General features: G+C 37.9%; 3 protein-coding genes and 1 long non-coding RNA gene across 4 annotated transcripts; 3 read left to right on the plus strand and 1 right to left on the minus strand.

Moving 5' to 3' along the window:
• The first annotated feature begins 2039 nt into the window (after window positions 1-2039).
• LOC136845960 (uncharacterized) lies at window positions 2040-9726 on the plus strand. Its single transcript, XR_010855301.1, has 3 exons — window positions 2040-2196; window positions 5718-5811; window positions 9588-9726. It is a non-coding gene; the product is annotated as an uncharacterized lncRNA (long non-coding RNA).
• A 38-nt stretch (window positions 9727-9764) lies between these two features.
• LOC136845958 (uncharacterized) lies at window positions 9765-12223 on the plus strand. The gene is made up of 2 exons (XM_067116499.1): window positions 9765-9855; window positions 11340-12223. The coding sequence occupies exons 1-2, from the start codon at window positions 9844-9846 to the stop codon at window positions 11925-11927; spliced, it is 600 nt and encodes a 199-aa protein (XP_066972600.1). The 5' UTR covers window positions 9765-9843; the 3' UTR covers window positions 11928-12223.
• A 2741-nt stretch (window positions 12224-14964) lies between these two features.
• Window positions 14965-16274, minus strand: LOC136845608 (uncharacterized). The gene is made up of 2 exons (XM_067115770.1): window positions 16197-16274; window positions 14965-15752 (listed from the first exon to the last, which is right to left on the minus strand). The coding sequence occupies exons 1-2, from the start codon at window positions 16206-16208 to the stop codon at window positions 15165-15167; spliced, it is 600 nt and encodes a 199-aa protein (XP_066971871.1). The 5' UTR covers window positions 16209-16274; the 3' UTR covers window positions 14965-15164.
• A 3534-nt stretch (window positions 16275-19808) lies between these two features.
• Window positions 19809-21125, plus strand: LOC136845609 (uncharacterized). Its single transcript, XM_067115771.1, has 2 exons — window positions 19809-19869; window positions 20311-21125. The coding sequence occupies exons 1-2, from the start codon at window positions 19858-19860 to the stop codon at window positions 20896-20898; spliced, it is 600 nt and encodes a 199-aa protein (XP_066971872.1). The 5' UTR covers window positions 19809-19857; the 3' UTR covers window positions 20899-21125.
• The last annotated feature ends 1489 nt before the right edge of the window (window positions 21126-22614 follow it).

Raw genomic sequence — 22614 nt, forward strand, 5'->3', positions numbered from 1 at the left:
GCACACACTTATTAAAGCTGTTCTTTTTCCCAAACCGCACCCCTGCATGTTGGACGTCAGCAACACCTCGTTAGTACCACGCCCTTCCTCGCACCTTCTTAAAAGGCTTTCCGGTTTTGTTTTGACCCTCGGCCAGTGGCATCAGATTGCTTCTGTTTGTTGGACATTTCTGTTGATGTCTCGTCGAGTTACAGACCAAGAAGTGGAAACACACAGAGAGAATAAAGCTGCTTTAAATTGTATTTTTTTTTTTACTTTATTATTTATTTATTTATTTCAGAATATAAAGTTTTATTCTCGGTACAGGCGTTGGGAAGGGAATGCTTTTAAACAATTGCTATTCCTAACCGTTTCTAAAATTCGTGGTAAGATGTATATGACATTATTATTATTATTTGCTTTGTTCATAACCTCTTCCAGAAAAGTCTCCGGAAAGGATGGCCAAAAAAAAAAAAAAAAAAAACTGTAAACCTACCGACCCGCAAAACCGCAAATATTTGGTGGTAATTATCCCCATTGTGTTTGTAAGGGAAACATGAGAGTGTACCAAAGTACTGTATTGTTTTCTTGCAATGAAGTTAATTGCAAACATATCCCGTTAACACTGCCACGAGAGTTGTTATACACAAGATTTTGTTTTCGAGAACCGTTCAAAGAAGAATTTCCATCGCAGGGTTGACGCCCCTGCTTTTTTAAATATCAAGATTTACTGGAACTTGTAGCAACCCTTAGCAGTCTCGTGCAAGACAATGGTTTACAATGAATCTCAAAGGCCAAAAGAGAATATGTAAGTCCTTAATAAATTTATCTTAAAATCGCTACTAAAAACAGATCTAAATGGACACTAGTAATCACTTGCCAGGAACTATCTAAAACATCCACTATGGGATTTATGTTACAGGGAAATTTTTTGAAATCGACATTGGAAATTGTAATGGAATGCAAAAACCAACATGATAATGTTTTTCTTGTTGACACCTCGCACAAATAATGGGTGTTATTCGGCACCAGGTATTGGCTTAAAGTTCACATCAGTGAGCAAGCAAATAAAGTAACTCTGAAATGGCCAACGAGAGCAGGATAATCATTACTTTACCAGAAGAACGATTACAACGCACGTATATATATACCAATAAAAATCAAACGCACTCAGGCATCCAGCCTTGAGATCGCTTACAAACGAGACCTTACCCTCTCCCGAGGGATAGGTGTGTCACGAGGTGGCCTTAAGGGATTGGATCCTTTCCCAAAAGTCCTACGCGTTACCCACTAGTTACTGGAGTCTCCATGTCATTCTGTTCCTTGATTCCCACGTGTAAGGCACGTCTTAGCCGGAATATCTTCCGGATTCCATTTCTTTGTTCCGGCAAGTAAAGCACAACACACTGTTCGACTGGATCAGTCTCTGCTCATTTTGTAACCATTTTTTATTTTGTCGAATAATTTGAAGAAAACTCTATTGGTATAGTTTTATCATTGTTAAATTTAAAATCCAAGCATCCAGTTTCTCCACAAAGTATTGTGAAATGATGGCGATATGGGATTTTTTCCCCGTATAAAAGTAAAAATATACACGAGTAAGAATAACATCCCGTCAAAGATGCATAGGCCTAAGTATGGTGCCTTGTATATACTTAATATTGTAAAGGGTGTGTATAGACTACTCTGACAGTTATATGATTTGTCAGTTCAAGAGTAAACTTATTACTGGTTGCCAAAGCATGTTCCAGTGAAAGCTCAATTATCCAAGATCATCAAGAAAGTAAAAGACAGTCAGTTGAGTTGTACGAGTATTTTACAGTTTCGGTAGATGAAATCCTTATTTACTTTCTTTTTTAATTTTGAATTAAGATATTTGATCTTGTTTTCATGCAAACCGCAACATTGCACCCTCTTAATAATCTTGTAGACTAGGAAGAATTTAAGTCACCGATTATTACCCCTTTGTCAGTCGACCAAATTTCTATCTTAAAATTTCAATGAAGACTGAAGAAGAGTCAGTTCGACCGTCAACAGTTTATGAAGAAAAACACGGTACCGTACCCAGTTGATCTTTACTCTTTACGTCTCGTTCTTGATCGCCTTCGGGATAAGTGGATCAAAGTGCTCAAGAAATCCTTGCACTTACCAGTATTGAAGGAGTAAAGATTATCCAAATTAACAGTGCCCAAAATCTTGAGAGAGGAATTAATGAAGGTAAATTTTATTACTCGTGTGAAATCTTTCCCACTCTGCTGGGAAAGGATATTTTATCATTTTAACATTAAGGATTTTTGGTATTATTTTATAAGTTGCCAATACACTTTATGAAATTGTAACCTACATTTTTTAAAAGACCTCTTTCATCAAATTACGACATATAAGGTAAGACAATACCGGCTCCCCAACCCCATAACTAATACGGCAAAATTGTAACCAGTGAACACCACTAGGTTACGTGGTATTATTTTATACTGGCAACTTATAAAATTTTACCGGATTTTCAATACCCTACTGCAGGCCTATATATTTAGAAATTCTCACCGAAATTATAATCACCGTCATTCTTGTTTAGGCAACGGGATATTATTACACACGCACACACACACACACACATATATATATATATATATATATATATATATATATATATATATATATAATATATATATATATATATATATATATATATATATATATATATATATATATATATATATAATATATATATATATATATATATATATATATATATATATATATATATATATATATATATATATATATATATATATATATATATATATATATATATATATATATATATATATATATATATACATATACAGTATACTGGTATACATCATTTGGCACCTGCCAAATTCACACAATTTAGGCATAACCTACACATTAAAAGTGTGCTGTATTAGGTTGGGCTATTCCGACTGCTTAGAGTGTTTCTTTATTAATGTATTTCAGACCAATATTTGTGGGGTGCAAATAATTTTTGTTTTTGTTTGATGGCATTTGGTTCGTTTCGACCGTAAGTCGTTTAGGCCGTAAGTACGTTTACGTGCAAAATGGGCGCCGTGTTTAGTACTAGCCCCTTGGGGATGTACGTAAAACATTAAATAATAATGGTAAATACCATAAACGTAACGGTAAATACCATAAACATAACGTCTTACATTGTTTTGGATGTTACGGCCTAAAGTGACTTACGGCCAAAACGACCAGGACCGGTTTGATGTAACCTAAGCCTAGTGGCAGCATGGGTTTTCATGATGGGGAAAACCAAAAACAAGTATAAGTGTCAAAATTCAAACTCACAAGATAGGAAGTTTGGCAAATACTTTGTTCATGCCGTAATTAGTATCAGTCACAAAGCATTATAAACCCAACCTGGCCTAGCCTAGAGTGTTATGAGTAACTAAGTAAATTACAGGGATGCATCCTAACCTTACCTAACTTAATGTAACCCACTTTATTGGGACTTTGTCTCCCAGAAGATCTCACCTAACCAGATAAAAATTGTAAGTCATAGAGTAAAATGTAAATACATTCAAAGTTGTTTTCTGCAACCTAACCTAGGGAGCTGGATCTTCCCTGACTGGAATTCCATTCCTCATCCTAACCTGGTCTATAATACAAATCATGACGTGAAATACTGGATTCCAGCCACACCTTATCTAGAACACTTATGTCCTAACCAGAAAGGGGAGCCACCCTCTATTCTCCTATACAGTAGACAGTATATACTGCTTACAACTTATTACTAATATATTGGGAAGTATGGCTTGAAGTTACGCGTTTCCTAATCTTGTCATAAGCCAGATAATTAATTTTAGATACAAACCAGTGTATTTTATGAAGGCAAGGCATTCATCTTTGGAAAAGGTTACTTTCCAATGAATAGAGAGTAATTTTTTACTTTGATTTTGCATATAAGTCTTCAGTTTATTACACTAGCCTTTGTCAAAAGGGATCCTCAGTTAAACTACAAAAAATGATTCTTAATCATACATTTTTTTGGTTACTTTTATACAACTACTTTTGCACAATTTGTGTAAAACATAAATGGTGGCAATAATTAGTAGGTATTTTTAAAATATGTGAGGACGTTTTTGAAAAATTACGAATTTTTTATTGAATTAAGAATTACCCAACAATTAAATAAAAGAAAAATATACTGCTGGTAATATGATGCATGTTTTACAGATTAATAAAACCTCCCAAACACTGTACAAAAACTTATGGAATAGATTGAAAACAACGAGAATAGATTTAGAAATCATGGAATTAGGAACTAAAATTAAGATTACCATCATTCAGCCTATGATGGTATTAACTTTAGAGTTGGTGAGGAATCAAAATGTAAACCAACCAACATATCTTTTCTCCCTAAATACAAATGAATGGCTTAGCTAAAAATAAAAACCTAACCCGGTTAGGTTAGGGTATGATATAGTCCTATTAATATTACCGGGGTATAATGATATTATGTATTAAGGGGAATCTTTGTGGGCAAAGCCCAGGTCAGGTAGGATTTAATGCCCTAGGTTTGTATAGGATGTATTTATATTGTTATCAAAATGCATGAAAATATGCCAGAAAATTCATAATACCGTATTATTATTGGTGATCCACTTAATGGTAAGGTAAGGTAAAGTAAAGTATGATGAGATTGATTAAATTAGGCCTAAGTTAATCAGTGTGGTAGTTTTCTTTTCTTTATCAATTGTACTTGCTGTCTTTGTGTCAGGACCTTATTGCCCATAAGGTAAACTGGGTTCTTGCCTAGAGTCCATGCATTGGACAAAACAAACTTGTTTGGGGTACAGATTTCAGGAAACTTTCAGCATGACATAGAAAATCAGTGTGTCACACTGGAGCATTAAGATTATGAGTCACGAATGTGTCAAATTTTTTAATCAGTAAGTTCCAAACTTTATTGGTGACTACTGATCTGAGTTTCTTGTTTGGGTTACTTTTAATGCACAATAGAACTTTTACATGCTAAATAATTGTTGATTCAGCGTTTCCCCCTAATTAATAATAATAAATGCATGGAATTTATTATTATATCAAAGGGACCCATTTTTTAACCTTTTCCCATGCCATTTAAGTCAGGAAATGAAACAGAGCAAGCTTTAGGCCATTTAGAGTGGGTAAATGTTTATTTGTTTGATGCTTCTGACAGTTGTAATCATAATTAGTGCATTTCTAGTGTGTATGCCTTATGCTACCCCATCTCTCTTAACAGTGCTTGAAATTAGCCATATCCCTGTACCAATGCTTGAGGGCCCAGGCTACCTTTATGCCTCTTAACAAAGTTAGAGGACCCAGTTTACCCAAATCCTTCCAACATTATACTAATTAACGGTATGTACTAGTACAACAATAATAATATGGTCCAATTTGTGATGCACGGGTTACTTTTGGAAAATTCATTGACACTAAGTAACAAATACATGTACTGTACATTTAATTAATTGATATTTTTCTTACTGATATCGTTAACTTTTGATTGCTTGCTTGCAGGATACGTTAATTAAGGCTTGGTTCATCTTTCCATAAGGTACACAGATCCAGTATTAGTCATCTCAAAAAGTCGAATAGTTTTTTATACACTGTATACGGAAATGATGTTTATGAAGTTATCACAAAGCATTCCCCGTTTAATATTTTCTCTAACTAGCAATAAATGGACTTACAAAAACGTTTTATTTGCATTGCAGAATCCGTAATGTTAAGAATGAAGGAAATTCCCGCAGCGATTCTTAAGAGAATCCAGAACACATCTAGTGGATCAGCAGTGAACACTAGGTCAAGGTAGGAATTTTACTAATTACTGTAGGTATCAAGTTTCATGGGACTGTCTAGTATCTGAGAGTACGAGTGATTGCTAGACCTTGGGTATCACTGTCTGTCAGTAAATGACTCGTAATAATTGTTGAAGACAGTGTTCAAGAGTTTATTGAGATTTAAGTTGGAAATACTTGTGTGTGAACTTTCAAGATAAATAAGTTTCCTGTGTCAAAGGTCGACGAATGCTACAGAAAATTTTATGGAATGTCAGTCATTATTCTATTTGATTAAGTGGCTTTCTGGACTGCGGATAAATCAAAAATTAATTATTGTTATTGGTAAAACGAAAATAGTTTCAATAGGAGAGCCTTTGATTATCACTCCGTCATCATATTTAACTGAAATGAAATTAAAATAAAAATCTGAATTTCCAGCTAAGTGAAATTAATCACCAATAGGACTAAAATTAAAAAAAAATTAAAATGAAGCATTTGTGTAATGTTATTTTTGCAAAGCACAGTCGCAGAATGTTTCCATGCAAATATTCCTGTGAAATTACATGTTTCAAAAGTAGGTAAAAAAATAAAACAATGCCACAAGATTTTTCAGGGCGGAGCGGTGGTTAGAATCTCAAGGACATGAGGCCTCGTTCATGCATATTAAAATGCAACATGCTAGCCCTCAACTTTTTTTTACTAGTTGGTAATCTTTTTGTAAGAGCATTTAAGAGTGCTTGTCGACATTTTTTCAGAAGTCATACTTTCACTAGGGATTTTATGAGAAAATTCAAGTGAAATTTAGTGATACTGCAGATAGGACTCCAAAATATCTGATATCTGAATATATATATATATATATATATATATATATATATATATATATATATATATATATATATATATATATATATATATATATATATATACATTGCATATGTGTGTATGTATGTATGTATTTATTTGTGTGTCTTTATCTGCAGTGTATGAGAACACTACGGAAGCCATAAGTAGACGCATATAATTTCGGACATCTGATCGTCAGCCACCGTAAACAAGAGATATTACGTAGTAACCAAGATATCTTGAAACCGGCTTTCATTTACAGTCGCTAAATAGACTCTTGCATTTGCTAGGAAACTCACGCAGCAGCGCATTTTAACCATTAAATTGTTGATGCCAGTGAACGAGACTTGTTTATAGAGGTCTTTGTTGTAATACTACGTCATGGACACTGATAACCTAAACACGAGTCCCGCCAAAGTAGACTGCAGAATTCAAACAACGACACCGGACTGCATTTCTCATAAAGGAAGAAGATAAATAATACAAAAACAAACTTAAGACGATGGAGGAATGCGGCGACATTCCAACGAGGATGAAAGACGCTCGGTGGCAGAATGCCTTCTTGAGAAGGTGTGTGTGTGTGTGTGTGTGTGTGTGTGTGTGTGTGTGTGTGTGTGTGTGTGTGTCCTTCCCTTAAAACATTCCCGCCACGTAATAAGCCTTCTTACCTTGAGCAAGGCGTGGCTCGTCATTGGAAGGGGTCGTCTGTATGGGGAAATTGGGTGAATGAGGATGAGGAGGATTAACAGGAGGATGAGGAAGAACAAGTGGAAGAGAATGAGGAGGATTGACAGAGTTGGGGTGGGGGTGGGGTCGAGATTGGTTGGGGAGAGGAGAACTAAGAAGGAAAATGGGAAGTTGAGGAAACGTGTCTGGGAACGGAGTCATTGGAGTGTAAAAGTTTAAAAGGCTTAATAAACCTTATACCAATGTTTATTGGGTTTAACCAACTTTATTAACCGTATACCGTTATTTATAGAATTTGATTTATTTGAGCTATTTTAGAGTAAGCATACAGGGAAGTGTCTTATGACCAAGAAACAGAATGGAACCTATAAATAAATAAGGTGATCTTACAAAGAGAGTAGCATCGTAAACTGAAGTGATGAGAGAGAGAGAACTTTGTTTCAACGAGAGTATCCTAAGGAGAGAGAGCGAATTTACTGAAGTGAGAACATCATGAAGGAGAGAGAGAGAGAGAGAGAGAGAGAGAGAGAGAGAGAGAGAGAGAGAGAGAGAAATGCCCATGTAAAACAGTTTACACTACATGCGTATTACTGCAGTAAAGGCGTGGTTATTCGGTAGTGTGCAGTGTACACTCTGGCACGTACACTTGCCAGAAGACCCGGGCTTCTGTTCTAGATCTCGCGAAGAACAAGGACGAACAAGACAAATGGAAACACGAATGCTGGGTTGAAGTATTTGTTTTCCCATTATTACCGTATCCTTACGTGACTGGAATTCTGAGATTGTTTTTTTGTCAGTAATGCCTCTGTTATTTGTCTGTTAAATTTTTCGATGTTTTTATTTTATTGTCTGTTTATTTAGTTTGACTTCGTATTTTTGAATTCGGTTTTTGCTGATAATTTCTCACGTAAACCTCTATTAATCTTGTTTATTGTGTTTTTCTTTTTCTTGCGCTCCATTACTTTATTTCTATTGTATACTAATTCGTCAGTTTGCTCTTCATATGGCTAAATCTTTAGAGATATATATACACACTTAAGCTAGCTCTTAAAGATTAGCTTAAGTTTCGAGAACATTATTAATATTCAAGCAAGCGCCAACCGCAACATGGCGGGAGTTTTAAGGAACCAGGTACTTCGAATTGAAAACAATAACGCTTTTTGTATTTCCAGCACTTGGATTTGTGCCTTTGCTCTGAATGCAAGTCGTCATTCATTCATTGCCACGATAGACAATACCGAGACGGGCTTGGATGCTCTAATCAAGTTTGGTCACGTCACTTCTAAATACTGTTGAACGACGCCGTGTATACCATTTGATAATGATGGGCCAAGTGTTGCTAAATTCGAGGTCGTTGAGGTTTGAGTGCTCATAGGTCTGTCTTGATTAGAAAAAAAATTTTTTCGTATATCTATCGGTAAAGTTTTTATTGATTCTCATTTTACACTGCAGTAAAAATTTATCAACTATTTTGCATTTTGCAAAAATACCATGCTAAAATGTCGGAGACCTTTTAGACCACGCGATCATGTTCTTTGGCACCGTTCTGCGTCAACTGGCCAATACGAGTTTAGAGGATGTATTATTCGTGTTCACTCGGCACCGTATAAACGAAGGCACGAATTAAGTTTTTAAATCAAAGAAAACAGTTTTTCATAACAAGATGGTAAAGATTGTTAGCTCGCATTACACCGCGTTTAGGATTAAAAAGAAAATGCTTGTAACATGCTAGTCTCCCTGTTGAGTTCTGAGACCTTAGTGTGGACTGTTGCCACTCATACGGGACTCCTAAGGCCTTCTGCGGGTTTCCAAGCACTAACTATGTGATGAAACTACTGGCCATTACCCATATACGGAACATGTTAACTGGGAAAAAAGTTGCTTATCAAAGAGGAGCTCTTCTGTCCCATACAGAAACGGCTCGCATCACCTCCAGACAGAAGAGGAGTCCCATTTCGGATGCTGATGAGACGCGCAAAAACCAGGTAACCTTAAAAATAGTCGCCCGATGTTCGTAGGCAAAGGATGCATCCGATCGCCGACGACGCCGACAAAAAACGGAGACATTCGATGGAGGTAACGGGCCCAAGAAGAGTTTGGGGACTCGTCCTCCTCCTGCTGCTGCTGCTCTTCAAGAAAGCTTGATGAAGATCGCCTCTTGGACCACACCCTGCCTAAACCGAGGTCGTCCGCTTGAAAACTGCCACATACTGTCTGTTGTCGTTTCCGAATTTCTGTCTTTTCTATTTTATATATATCTTTTTTTTGCAGATCAAAACAACAGATAATTCAAACACGAAAAGGAGGAACTTGGAATTTTAGAGATCTTGGCAAAAAAAAGAAGACACCCTCACCAGATCAGACCCAACCAAAATGGGCGTGTTCCTCGCTCAAGTTTTTTTTTTTTTGTGTATAAGTATTTTGTTGCTGAGGAGGATGTGAGGGAGGGAGTGGTTAGAAATGTATATAAACAGTAGGTTGAATTGGAATCGGTACAGTAGCTCACAGAACCCCCTCAAGTGCAGACATGAAGCTCTTCGTGAGTAACAGTTTCTTAAGATCTTTTGTATCTCTCTCTATCTCTCAAGTGACAGGTCACATTAACGGAAACTCTGTTCGTTGATTACTTGTATTAACTTACTGAACATACAGAAATCCCCCCCCTCTCTCTCTCTCTCTCTCTCTCTCTCTCTCTCTCTCTCTCTCTCTCTCTCTCAAGTGACAGATCCCATTACCGGAAACTCTCTGTTCTTTGATTACTTGTATTAACTTATTGAACATATAGAAATCTCTCTCTCTCTCTCTCTCTCTCTCTCTCTCTCTCTCTCTCTCTCTCTCTCTCTCTCTCTCTCTCTGTCAACTAATTATTAGTATTTGTTGTCTGTGTTAGCTGCAAGCCATGTCTATCTCTGTTTGTCTTAGTAGTACTTTTGCTGGAGTTACAGTTCTTTGTTTATCTTTGCTTGTGACGAAGCACATAATTACTAAAAATGTTTGCAGAGCTCAAGATAATTTTTCTAACCATTTGCCAAGTATATATCCTCAGTGAGTCATTTCCTCTTTCACATACGAGCTCTCAGATGTTTTAGATTGTTACGTTGACAAGTTCGCACCAGTTTTCAGATTTCGTATCAGTTTTTCTTTCCTGTTTCTTGTAAGGTGTATGTCACTGTAGCTCCTTGTGACTTCAGTGCATATGCGGGGTTTGAGGTTCATTACTGATATAGACTTCTAACTAGTGTGCTAGTCTCAGAGCTTTTCTTCAGTGCATCCTGAAACATATGGGCTCTTCTTTCCTTCTCTTGCTGTGACCTGGTTTTCGTTTTGGGAGGCAATCTGTCTTGGTTTCTCAGCCATGCATGAAGTAAACAAAATCGTATCTTACTTCTTCAGTATAAAAGACTTGAAGATAGAGGCGACAATGATACTATGATGATCGACTCATGAAATCACAATATTATTATTTCTGTTTATTAGTGATTGGCCTTGTCATCATTCTGGGGAGCGAAAAGACCGACAAATATTTTGATATTTCACTTGTTATAAAACATGGCTTGAAATTCTTTCGACTCTCAAGCATGGACTTACCCTTCGTTGACAGAAATGCTATTGGCATTTAGAAGTAATTTATGAATTAATATTAATTGATATTTTCAAGTATTACTTTTGAATCCTGACGATAAATGTCATTTGATGTTAGAAACAACACTAAGTCTGTCTAAAGATCTTAAGCATCACTGTTGCATTTTGAATTCTGTTAAGGTTTAAAGTTAGAAGAGATTAACAAAGCAGAGATTTACTGATTAGTGCATTTATCGCTCTGCTGTTCTTGCCTATGACTATTCGTGCTGTAGGTGAAGTATCCTTCGCATTAGGTTGCCTGTTTCTTATTTTTGCCTACTTACTTATCTCTTATTCATGTATCCCTTTTTGTTTGTTATTGTCTTCTTTGTCTTACGTAAGCCGGGTTTCTATTCTTTGCTAAGGTTCGTTTGTTAGTTCATGGTCTCTCTCACCCATCAGGTAATTCTCGCTTTGGTGGGCGTGTCCTTCGCCGCCGCCCTTCCAACGGATGCCGCCCCTGAGCCTGTGTCCGACACAGAGGAAGTGGCGAAAGCCAAGGCAGAATTCCAAGCCCTTTATGACTCAGCAGCAGCAGCAGCCGCTGCTGACGCAGTCCCTGAAGTAGTCGTTCCCGAAGGCGCTCCCGCACCCGTTGCTGACACCGAAGAAGTAGCTGCCGCCAAGGCCAACTTCCAGGCTGCCTTCGACGCTGCTGCCGCCCGTGCCGAAGCTGCCCCTGACACCGACCTGGACGGTGCCCTTTCCACCTACAGCGGATACTTGTCTGGACTGGACGGACGCCTCTCACCCTTCTACACCAACACTCTGCCCTACGGCGCCTTCGGCATCCACGCCCCCGTGGTCGCTGGTTCCCCCTTCGTTGCTGGTGCTCCTTACACCGTGGGCGTCGGAGCTCCCCTACTGAAGAACGCTGTGGTTGGAGGAACCCACGTAGTTGGTTCCCCTCTTGCTTACAACGCCCTTGGTCTTGGCGCCTTCGGGCATGGATTCGGTCTTCACGCTCCCTTCGTCCGCGTCGTGGCCTAAGAGTGAAGGACAGAGCTGATAGGTTATGAAGGATCTTGGAGAGGAGGGATGAGGGTCACGCACTTGCCAGAGAAAATGTTTCCATAAGAAATCCAAATGATTACTTAGGAAACGTTTTTCTTTGCGTGGAAGTGATTCTTCATTCTCCTGCCGGAGCTTCACTGTCTCCTATGTGAGATTTTTGTCATGTACATAAATTTGTAAATAGATCGATATTTACAAATTCCCGGTATTTTTCAATTGGCAACTAATGTATTTATAAAAAAAAATCCTCAATAAATTTCACTTCAATGAAATTGGATAATTTTTTCCTACCTGTGTTTTCATGTATTTTTCAAAACATTTTTATGTTAAAACAAATTAGTTTTCTTAAGCATAGAAAGTCATGGGTATGGGTTATTTGAAAAGACGACATGCTCTTCTATAAAAAGTGATAGGAAGAAGATATATAGTATATAATACACACACATTACACATACATATATATATATATATATATATATATATATATATATATATATATATATATATATATATATATATATATATATATATATATATATATATATATATATATATATATATATATATATATATATATATATATATATATATATATATATATATATATATATATATGTTAGCGGTACAAACCACTGTCATGTACCCTTGTATGCTACTGAACTGCTGGACTTAAGAAGAGCTTCTGTAAAAGGTTGGAGGGAAGGAAGGACAAGTGACAAGTGTCTAGAAACCTCTTCTCATTTTAAATCTAAATCAAAAGGCCAACAGCTCCTGGCTCCCATCTTTGGTATGAAAAATCCAAAAGTCTGAAAATAAATAATGATAATTTCCGAAGGGGTCCCGTCATTTTTATGTTCCGAGAAATTATGAATTTGTGCTTACCTAGAAATACCTGCAGTTTACAGTTGCATGTTCGTTTGAAAACACTATCAATGTTAAGAAGGCAAGTCTCTTAGATATGATTGAAATTGCAAATTACTGTGTACTGGAACAGGCCACATGGGCGAGATATGCAGCCTTAAAACTTGAAGATCCGTACTTCTTAGTCCCATGGTTTTTTCCGTACCCATTTTTCCTTAGGCTGCGCCCACACGATCGAGCTTTGTTCGACGAACTTCGTCCGGTGTGACGTCAGAAGCCGGCAAAGTTCTGACTTTGCCCTCTGCTTCTCCGCTCCTGACGTCACATCGGACAAAGTTCGTCGAACATAGCTCGATCATGTGGACACAGCCTTAGTTTCATCAAGTCTGGGTGTTTTAAGTGTATTGGTTTTCTTGTCCCATTGGACTCCACTTTGGCAACAAATGAGCAAGTAATCTGGAATTAAATAAAATGTTATGGGTTGCTTATCTCATGGCTTTGCGATGTCAGGGGTCATTTGTAGATTCGATAGGCTCTCAGTTCTTTGGACGGTGACTTGTTTCGTGATACTCGCTATCAAAAGAACTGAGAATCAATCGACTATGCAAATAAACTCGGTATCTATCGAATATGCAAAGAAACTCGGTATCTATCGAATATACAGAAAAACTCAGAACTCAGTATCCATCAAATATGCAAATGAACTCAGTATTTATAGAATATACAGAAAAACTCAGAACTCAGTATCTATCGAATATGCAAATAAACTCAGTGTTTATGGAATATACAGATGAACTCGGAACTCGGTATCTATCGAATATGCAAATAAACTCAGTATTTATGGAATATAAAGATAAACTCAGAACTCAATAGCAATCGAATCTGCAAATAAACGCAGTCACTGCAAAGACATGAGGTATAAAAACACTTGATCATTTGTTTTAAGGGTCCAGTAACTAAATAACTTACATTTTTTGCCTATTTATTAATTTCTAAATTAATATTTTCTTATTTAACGAATGATCTCTTCTTCCTGTATTTCATATTGCCTTTTGTTTCATATTTCTAGTGAACACCTTATTCTTGGGAAGCTTGAATTTCAAGTCAGTGGCCCCTGTGGTCTTGTTCCGTATGAATAGGGTTCACCTTCTGAATAACAATAATAATAATAGTTGGACAAGCAAACCACATATAAAAAACCCAGGCTTGAAGAAATAGAAGGAGGAGGAAAAGTGTGGGCCTTGTATTAACAGCGGAAGGTCTCCAAGTTTTTGGGTGACATATATCTCCCGAGGGGCTTCTTCCGGTAACTAGGATATTACTGTGTTAAAGGCTACAGTACACGGTACCTTGCAATTTAAGTTAAATTTGAGAGTCTGGCCTTCGTAACATCATTCAAGTTTCCAAAGGTGCTTATAGGTAAGAAAAATTCAGAAATTATCAGGACATAAAAGATGATAATTTACGGAATTTATGATCTTTTCAATATTATTTATATTTAGACACTGCCTTTCTACCAAAAATGGGAACCAGGAGGTGTTGACCTTCTGATTCAGGTTTATAAAACGACAAGGTTCATAGTCACATCCACTCGCCCTTCCCAGTTGCTTTTCCTACGTCCTACAGTTCAACATAATACAAAAACGTGGCATAGGCTCGAACTGCTAAACCAGGGCACACTGACTACATCATATATATAAAATACATATATATATATATATATATATATATATATATATATATATATATATATTATATATATATATATAATGTGTATATATATAAAATTATGTGTATAGATATGTATATATTATATATATAAATTATATATATATATATATTTTATAATATATACACATGTATTATATATATATATTATATATATACTTAAATCTATATATATATATATATATATATATATATATATATATATATATATATATATATATACATACATGTGTGTGTGTGTGTGTGTGTGTGTGTAATGTGTTACTATATTTGTTTTGTTACCGTAAAAATTTCAAAAAAAAAACATGAAAATACAGATGTAGAGCAAAACTAACCAAATTCATAAAAGTGAAATTTATTGATTTTTCTCATAAATACATCAGTTGCCAATTGAAAAATACCGGGAATTTGTAAATAACGATCTATTTATGTACATGACAAAAATCTCACATAGGAGACACAGTGAAGCTCCGGCATGAGAATGAAAAATCACTTCCATGCAAAGAAAAACGTTTCCTAAGTCATCGTTTGGATTTCTTATGGAAACGTTTTCTCTGGCAAGTGCGTGACCCTCATCCTTCCTCTCCAAGATCCTTCATAACCTATCAGCTCTATCCTTCACTCTTAGGCCACGACGCGGACGAAGGGAGCGTGAAGACCGAATCCGTAACCATGGGCGCCAAGCCCAAGGGCGTTGTAAGCAAGAGGGGAACCAACCACGTGAGTTCCTCCAACCACAGCGTTCTTCAGTAGGGGAGCTCCGACGCCCACGGTGTAAGGAGCACCAGCAACGAAGGGGGCACCAGCTACCACAGGGGCGTGGATGCCGAAGGCGCCGTAGGGCAGAGTGTTGGTGTAGAAGGGTGAAAGGCGTCCGTCGAGACCAGACAAGTATCCGCTGTAGGTGGAAAGGGCGCCGTCCAGGTCGGTGTCAGGGGCAGCTTCGGCACGGGCGGCAGCAGCATCGAAGGCAGCCTGGAAGTTGGCCTTGGCGGCAGCTACTTCTTCGGTGTCAGCAACGGGTGCGGGAGCGCCTTCGGGAACGACTACTTCAGGGACTGCGTCAGCAGCGGCTGCTGCTGCAGCAGCGTCATAAAGGGCTTGGAATTCTGCTTTGGCTTTCACCACTTCCTCTGTGTCGGACACAGGCTCAGGGGCGGCGTCCGTTGGAAGGGCGGCGGCGAAGGACACGCCCACCAAAGCGAGAATTACCTGACGGAAATGAAAAATAAGTATGCATTTAAACCACTAATTCCGTTTGTTTTTGTTACTGAATTCTTTTCTCTGAAGTACAACCAATTCATTTAGCTGAAACAAGAGGCTACGGAAAATTACCAAATTTCATTTGAAAATTCAGTAACATCGATTTCCATATCTAGAAGTACGAGAATGCATGCAAGATAAGAGGTGAGTGGCACAGTGTGTGTGTGTATGGGGGATTCAGTGCAATGCTGATGAGCTGTCTTTGTGGATATTTGAAGCGGCTAATGTTAGGAAGTTTACTGCACAGGGTGTTCGTCCCCGACTCAGAAGTTAAAAGTGTGAATGTTGCAGTGATCGTTGTGGTTTTTTCTCTGGTTCCATCCTGGTAGAGAGAGAGAGAGAGAGAGAGAGAGAGAGAGAGAGAGAGAGAGAGAGAGAGAAACTGCTACTCACGAGGAACTTCATGTCTGTGCTTGAGAGGACTCTGTGAGCTATTGTACCGGTACGAAATAATTCGTTTGTTTTTATACCCTGTCCTCACTGATATTCCCCCCTGGGCCACGCCTTAGACTCTGAGAAAACGGCTTTGCATAAAAAATAAAAAAAAATCATAAATTAGCATCAGCAGAGAACAAGTCAATATCTGTTTTCTCGAAATGCGAATGACTTCGATAACAGGATCGTAGGACTGCCCGTGAAACTGTTGTCTAAATATAAGTTTAATTTTTCATTGTATCTTAAAGAGATTTGTGTGCAATCCTGTTTTTTTTTTTTAAATGTTACGTCGTTTCTAAGCGGTCGACCTCGGCCTAGGCTGGGCGTGGTCGAGGAGCTTCTCCGTCGAGCTTTCTTGGAGGAGGAGGAGGAGGGTGAATCTTGATTCTTTAAAGTGCCGTTACTTCTAATTTTAAAACCGTTGGTATTTCGATGCAGTTGCCATCTATGCACAGCATTATTGAGAGTTTATTTGATTCTGGTGTCTCCTTTACTTTGGAATCCCCAAATCCTCTCCACAGAACTTCTTTACAATATCATCGGTTCTAAGCGTCAACCACAGAGTAATAATTCAAGAACGATTTTTCCTTTCATAAATCTTCCATTTAGGTGACCCTAACTAAGCGCAGACTCAGGAACCGATGGAAAAACCACTTCATAGAGAGCCCACACGCACTGGGTTTTCAAAACCCACAAGAGTGGATTGAGATTGCTCCAGATGGTGAAAAGGAAAGATCTAGTATGATTACAAATGGATGACAGTGGTTCTGCTGCAGGCAAAAACCTGACAGTTTTGAGATTTGACTCCTCTAACAACTTGTCCTGCAAGTCTGTTGGGTGGGCAAGATGTCTGAGAGTAAATGTCTCACCTGAACCTAAAAGTGGTGTAACTATACAAGGAGATGAGCCGTATTTCTTAGCAACTTTCAAATTTTGCGATTCAAAAGAAATGGAAAAAAGACGATGCATACCTTTCCTAAACATCCATGGCATCTTATCGGAAACTTACACAAATTAACTGCAATTTACTCATCTAGGTGGTCGTGATATTGATTCGACAGCCCTCTGGGAACGTCAGGATTTTGACAGCATCCGTCTCAGTACAATAACTAAAGGACCGACATACTCAGGAACTTCTTATCGCTCATGGGAGATTTGGTATCACTTTGGTGTTTGGCCATTAATGAATGTTGTGACTAAACTTAAGAGTCTGTTGTGGGCAGAAATGGGTCAGCGACTTTTTTTATTATGACGTATTACCACAACAAGATCCGAAACCAGTTTTCTGAACAAGAATTAGAGGACTCAGATATTTAAATTTTTGTGAGACGACGACCCTCGCCATTGATCAGAAGCCCAACGATTTTAGGCATGATACTCTAATGCACTTCTGCCATGTAAGTTGATGAATTCATGCAGGTCTTAAGTCCGGTAATGGAGGAAGATTTGTCGTAGGATTAACGCCCTTGCAGCTTTGCTGTAACTTACAACAAACCTTAACTGCGCAGTGCAAGCCACGAGGGGACGTAATGAGGACAGAACCCAGAAACAGAAACATAGTACGAGTTTACGACTTCAGGCATTACCCTCTGTTCAGCCATGTTTCGGTTAATCATTTCAAATAGCTGTGACCCCAGTTGGGGCTGCCGTGTCATGTCCGGTGCCAGAGTTCGTTGTCTTAGGCGCGTGACAAAAATATAATGAAAGGTTTTGTCAAATAATTTGTGAATATATTTCTGATGAAATACCGTGACAGGTTCGAAAGGTGCGTCGTCGAAGGTAAAGGGTTACTTACGATCATCTTTTTCCATTTCCTTGAGCCTCAATATTTTGAAAGCTATAGGGAAATAATACCGGTGTCCTGATATAGTTAAACCACGCGTTGGTTCAGCTGAGGTATTTACCTGCTTAGTTTTATCAATAACATCACTCTTTCTCGTAGTTACTCTGCCGGTGTTTTTCGTCCATAGATCATTTTTTCCTTTGATTTTCGTCCATAGATAATTTTTTCCTTTGATTTTCGTCCATAGATAATTTTTTCCTTTGATTTTCGTCCATAGATAATTTTTCCTTTGATTTTCGTCCGTAGATAATTTTTTCCTTTGATGTTCGTCCGTATATAATTTTTCATTTGATTTTCGTCCGTAGATAATTTTTTCCTTTGATTTTCGTCCGTATATAATTTTTTCATTTGATTTTCGTCCGTAGATCATTTTTTCCTTTGATTTTCGTCCGTATATAATTTTTTCATTTGGTTTCCGTCCGTAGATAATTTTTTCCTTTGATTTTCGTCCGTACATCATTTTTCCTTTGATTTTCGTCCACAGATAATCTTTTTCCTTTGATTTTTGTCCGTAGATCATTTTCCCATTGATTTTCGTCCATAGATAATTTTTTTCCTTTGATTTTCGCCCGTTCATCATTTTTCCCTTTGATTTTCGTCCATAGATAATTTTTTTCCTTTGACTTTCGTCCGTAGATCATATATTTTCTCTTTGATTTTTGTCCATAGATAAATTTTTTCTTTTGATTTTCGTCCGTACATAATTTTTTCCTTTGATTTTTGTCCATAGATAAATTTTTTTTCTTTGATATACTGAATGTTTATGAAGAATTTGTCCGTTCGGAACCGCTTTACTTTCAAATATCCCTGCACAGAACAACAATATGCAGTCGATAAGTCTGTAGGATAATGCGATCAAAGTACCTCACGGACATTCAAATTACCATCCCCTCAAAAAAAAAGTTCTATTATAATTTTTTTTTTACTTTATGCAAACGAACGGTAAACTTCGAGAAATATTTTCGTCGACTACTTCCCGTCTAAATGTAAGTTCTGTTGAAAAGTTTTTTTTTTTTATAATATTACATACACAAATGAAGACACCCAGATATCATTGTAACCCATTTATAATCATACCAGATTCTTCCATATCACTGTTTGGAGCAATCTCAGTCCACTCTTATGGGTTTTGAAAATCCAGGAGATAGGTCTTACATTGTCTCCTGTGTTTGTCTGTGGTTAGGGTCTCCTAACTGGAATATTAAAGAAAAACGCCGTCATCGATAACATTATAAATACATTACTTTCCGTTTTAAAATAATTACTATATGGTTGATGTTGGTATTTTAACAACATATCTGCTCTTAAGACTGTTGTCTGAGGAAGGCAAAGGAATCGAAATAGCAACGCTACTTAAAATAGAAGTAACGGCACTCGATGGAATCAAGATTCACCTTCCCCCCCCCAACTCCTCCTCCTCCTCCTCCTCCTCCCTCAAGAATCGAAGAAGCTCTTTGACCACGCCCATCCTAGGCCGAGGTCGACAGCTTAGAAACGACGTAACATTTAGAAACAAAATAAAGTTCGAATTTCACGAAAAATAGCATAAAATACAGTGAAAAATTAAACCCATATCTAAACAACAGCTCATGAAGCAGTGATACGATCTTGTTACTGACTGCTGATCCTTATTTCAGCTTTTAATTTTTTATGAAAAGCCTTTTTTACAGTCTAAGGCGTGGTCCAGGAGAGGAGGATTAGTCAGGACAGGGTATATAAACAAACCAACTATTTCGTACCGGTACAATAGCTCACAGAGTCCCCTCAAGAACAGACATGAAGCTCCTCGTGAGTAACAGTTTCTTGAAAACTCTCTCTCTCTCTCTCTCTCTCTCTCTCTCTCTCTCTCTCTCTCAACAGGATGACTCTAGGAAAAAGACCACAAAGTCACTGCCACATTCATACTTTTAACTTCTGAATTGGGGATGAACATCCTGTGCAGTAAACTTCCCTAACATTAGCCACTTGAAGCACCCACACAGAAGGCTCATCATCATTGCATTGAACACCCCATACACTGTGCCACTCACCTCTTATCTTGCATGCATTCTCGTACTTCCTGGGTATGGAAATCGATGTTACTGAATTTTCAAATGAAATTTGGTAATTTTTCGTATCCTCTTGTTTCAGCTAAATGATTTGGTTGTACTTCAAAGAAATGAATTCAATAACAAAAACAAACTAAATGTGTGGTTTAAGTGCACACTTCTCTTTCTTCCCCTCCGTCAGGTAATTCTTGCTTTGGTGGGCGTGTCCTTCGCCGCCGTCCTTCCAACGGACGCCGCCCCTGAGCCTGTGTCCGACACAGAGGAAGTGGTGAAAGCCAAGGCAGAATTCCAAGCCCTTTATGACTCGGCAGCAGCAGCAGCCGCTGCTGACGCAGTCCCTGAAGTAGTCGTTCCCGAAGGCGCTCCTGCACCCGTTGCTGACACCGAAGAAGTGGCTGCCGCCAAGGCCAAGTTCCAGGCTGCCTTCAACGCTGCTGCCGCCCGTGCCGAAGCTGCCCCTGACACCGACCTGGACGGTGCCCTTTCCACCTACAGCGGATACTTGTCTGGTCTCGACGGACGCCTCTCACCCTTCTACACCAACACTCTACCCTACGGCGCCTTCGGCATCCACGCCCCTGTGGTCGCTGGTTCCCCCTTCGTTGCTGGTGCTCCTTACACCGTGGGCGTCGGAGCTCCCCTACTGAAGAACGCTGTGGTTGGAGGAACTCACGTGGTTGGTTCCCCTCTTGCTTACAACGCCCTTGGCCTTGGCGCCTTCGGGCATGGATTCGGTCTGCACGCTCCCTTCGTCCGCGTCGTGGCCTAAGAGTGAAGGACAGAGCAAAAGGAATTTGAAGGATCTTGGAGAGGAGGATTGAGGGTCACGCACGTGCCAGAGAAAACGTTTCCATAATAAATTCTTACGAATTTGCAGGAAACGTTTTTCTGGGCGTGGATGTGATTCTTTATTCTCTTGCCAAAGCTTAGCCGTGTCTCCTACGTGAGATTTTTGTCATGTACATAAAGGTGTAAATAAAACCTCATTTACGAATATTCATGGCTTTATTACGGTTCCTGGTCCTTATTTTCTTAATTAAACAGCTGTTGTATTTATAAAATCTATATTCCGAGGAGGAGGAGTCTTTCTTGTTTTTCTGTTATTCTGTGCACCTTCAATATATACAACTTTCGAATGTTAAGCGCATTTAAGTAGAATGAAAGTCGAAAGCCTGAATCCTACTGATAGTATGATAAGCTCCAAGGCTTAAGAGATTGTCACTTTATTTTAAGAGCTATTGACAGTGTTCCGAAAATCAAAATTCTTGAGCTGAGAGCACTACAACATTGAATTCACTTCGCAAATGTGGGTTTGTGAAAGTTTGGCGAGTTTCATATTTCCCGATACTTCATCTCGCTTATTTTCAGAATGTCTGTCTTGATGTCCATCAGTGTCTTAAGCACAGGAGGAAGACAGTGCCCCTTTGTTTGGCTTCATTGCCTAGATTATAACTCATTCATTCTACAGGGTTATGATCAATATGACATTGTTTATTTCAGTTTTATTAAAAAATAACTCATTATCACCTTAACCTCAGATACTTTCAATATACGTTCGAACCAATTTGGTATGAGCTTTTACGGCCAAGAGTTCACATTGCAAATTTCTCAAGGCCTATTCAAATAACGAATGAACTGTGATTATTTGTTTACATATGAAAGTGGCAATGTTATAGTACAGTGTACCTGAGAAAATATAAACGTCAGTTCAGGATTCGTACCCTTGAACATCTTGGTGCTCTATTAAGAGTACAACCGTAGAAAATATAAGTACAGCCAAACTGAAACGTAAATTGTTTCTCATATGAACCTTTTCTCTCTTGTAGATCCAACGAAATGAAACCTCTGAGTCGTGTGTACATCTTCGGGAATAAGGCCCCGCTTTGCAGCAATAGAAGGTCGGTTCAGTTGAGTTTTTAGCATTGTTAGGCATCACATGAATTATTTTATTGTTTTTTATGGCTTTTGACCGCCATTTTCCAGGTAGAGCAATTTAATTTTGTTGATATAGATTATTATTATTATTATTATTATTATTATTATTATTATTATTATTATTATTATTATTATTATTATTATTATTGCGGAGAATATTATGCTGTATGATTGTATGTGTGTATTATTATTATCATTGCATGGAATGTTATGTTGTATGTAGAATTTTAAATGTGTTGTATTATCATTCACTCAGTTAATTGGAGGGAAAGTGAAGAGAAACAGGCGCACACATGAATTAGTAAAGAGAGAGAGAGAGAGAGAGAGAGAGAGAGAGAGAGAGAGAGAGAGAGAGAGAGAGAGAGAGAGAGCAAACCTAAGGCTCCAACACGTAGACTTTGGGTGACAGCTACCCTTGATACTCTACGGGAATCTGTCATAAATTATGGTGTTGTAAAAGTAAGATTGAATATACCTTAGTTTAAAGTAGACGATTGAATATATATATATATATATATATATATATATATATATATATATATATATATAT

The sequence above is a fragment of the Macrobrachium rosenbergii genome, chromosome 14, assembly GCF_040412425.1.
Source record: "Macrobrachium rosenbergii isolate ZJJX-2024 chromosome 14, ASM4041242v1, whole genome shotgun sequence".
NCBI lineage: Eukaryota > Metazoa > Arthropoda > Malacostraca > Decapoda > Palaemonidae > Macrobrachium > Macrobrachium rosenbergii.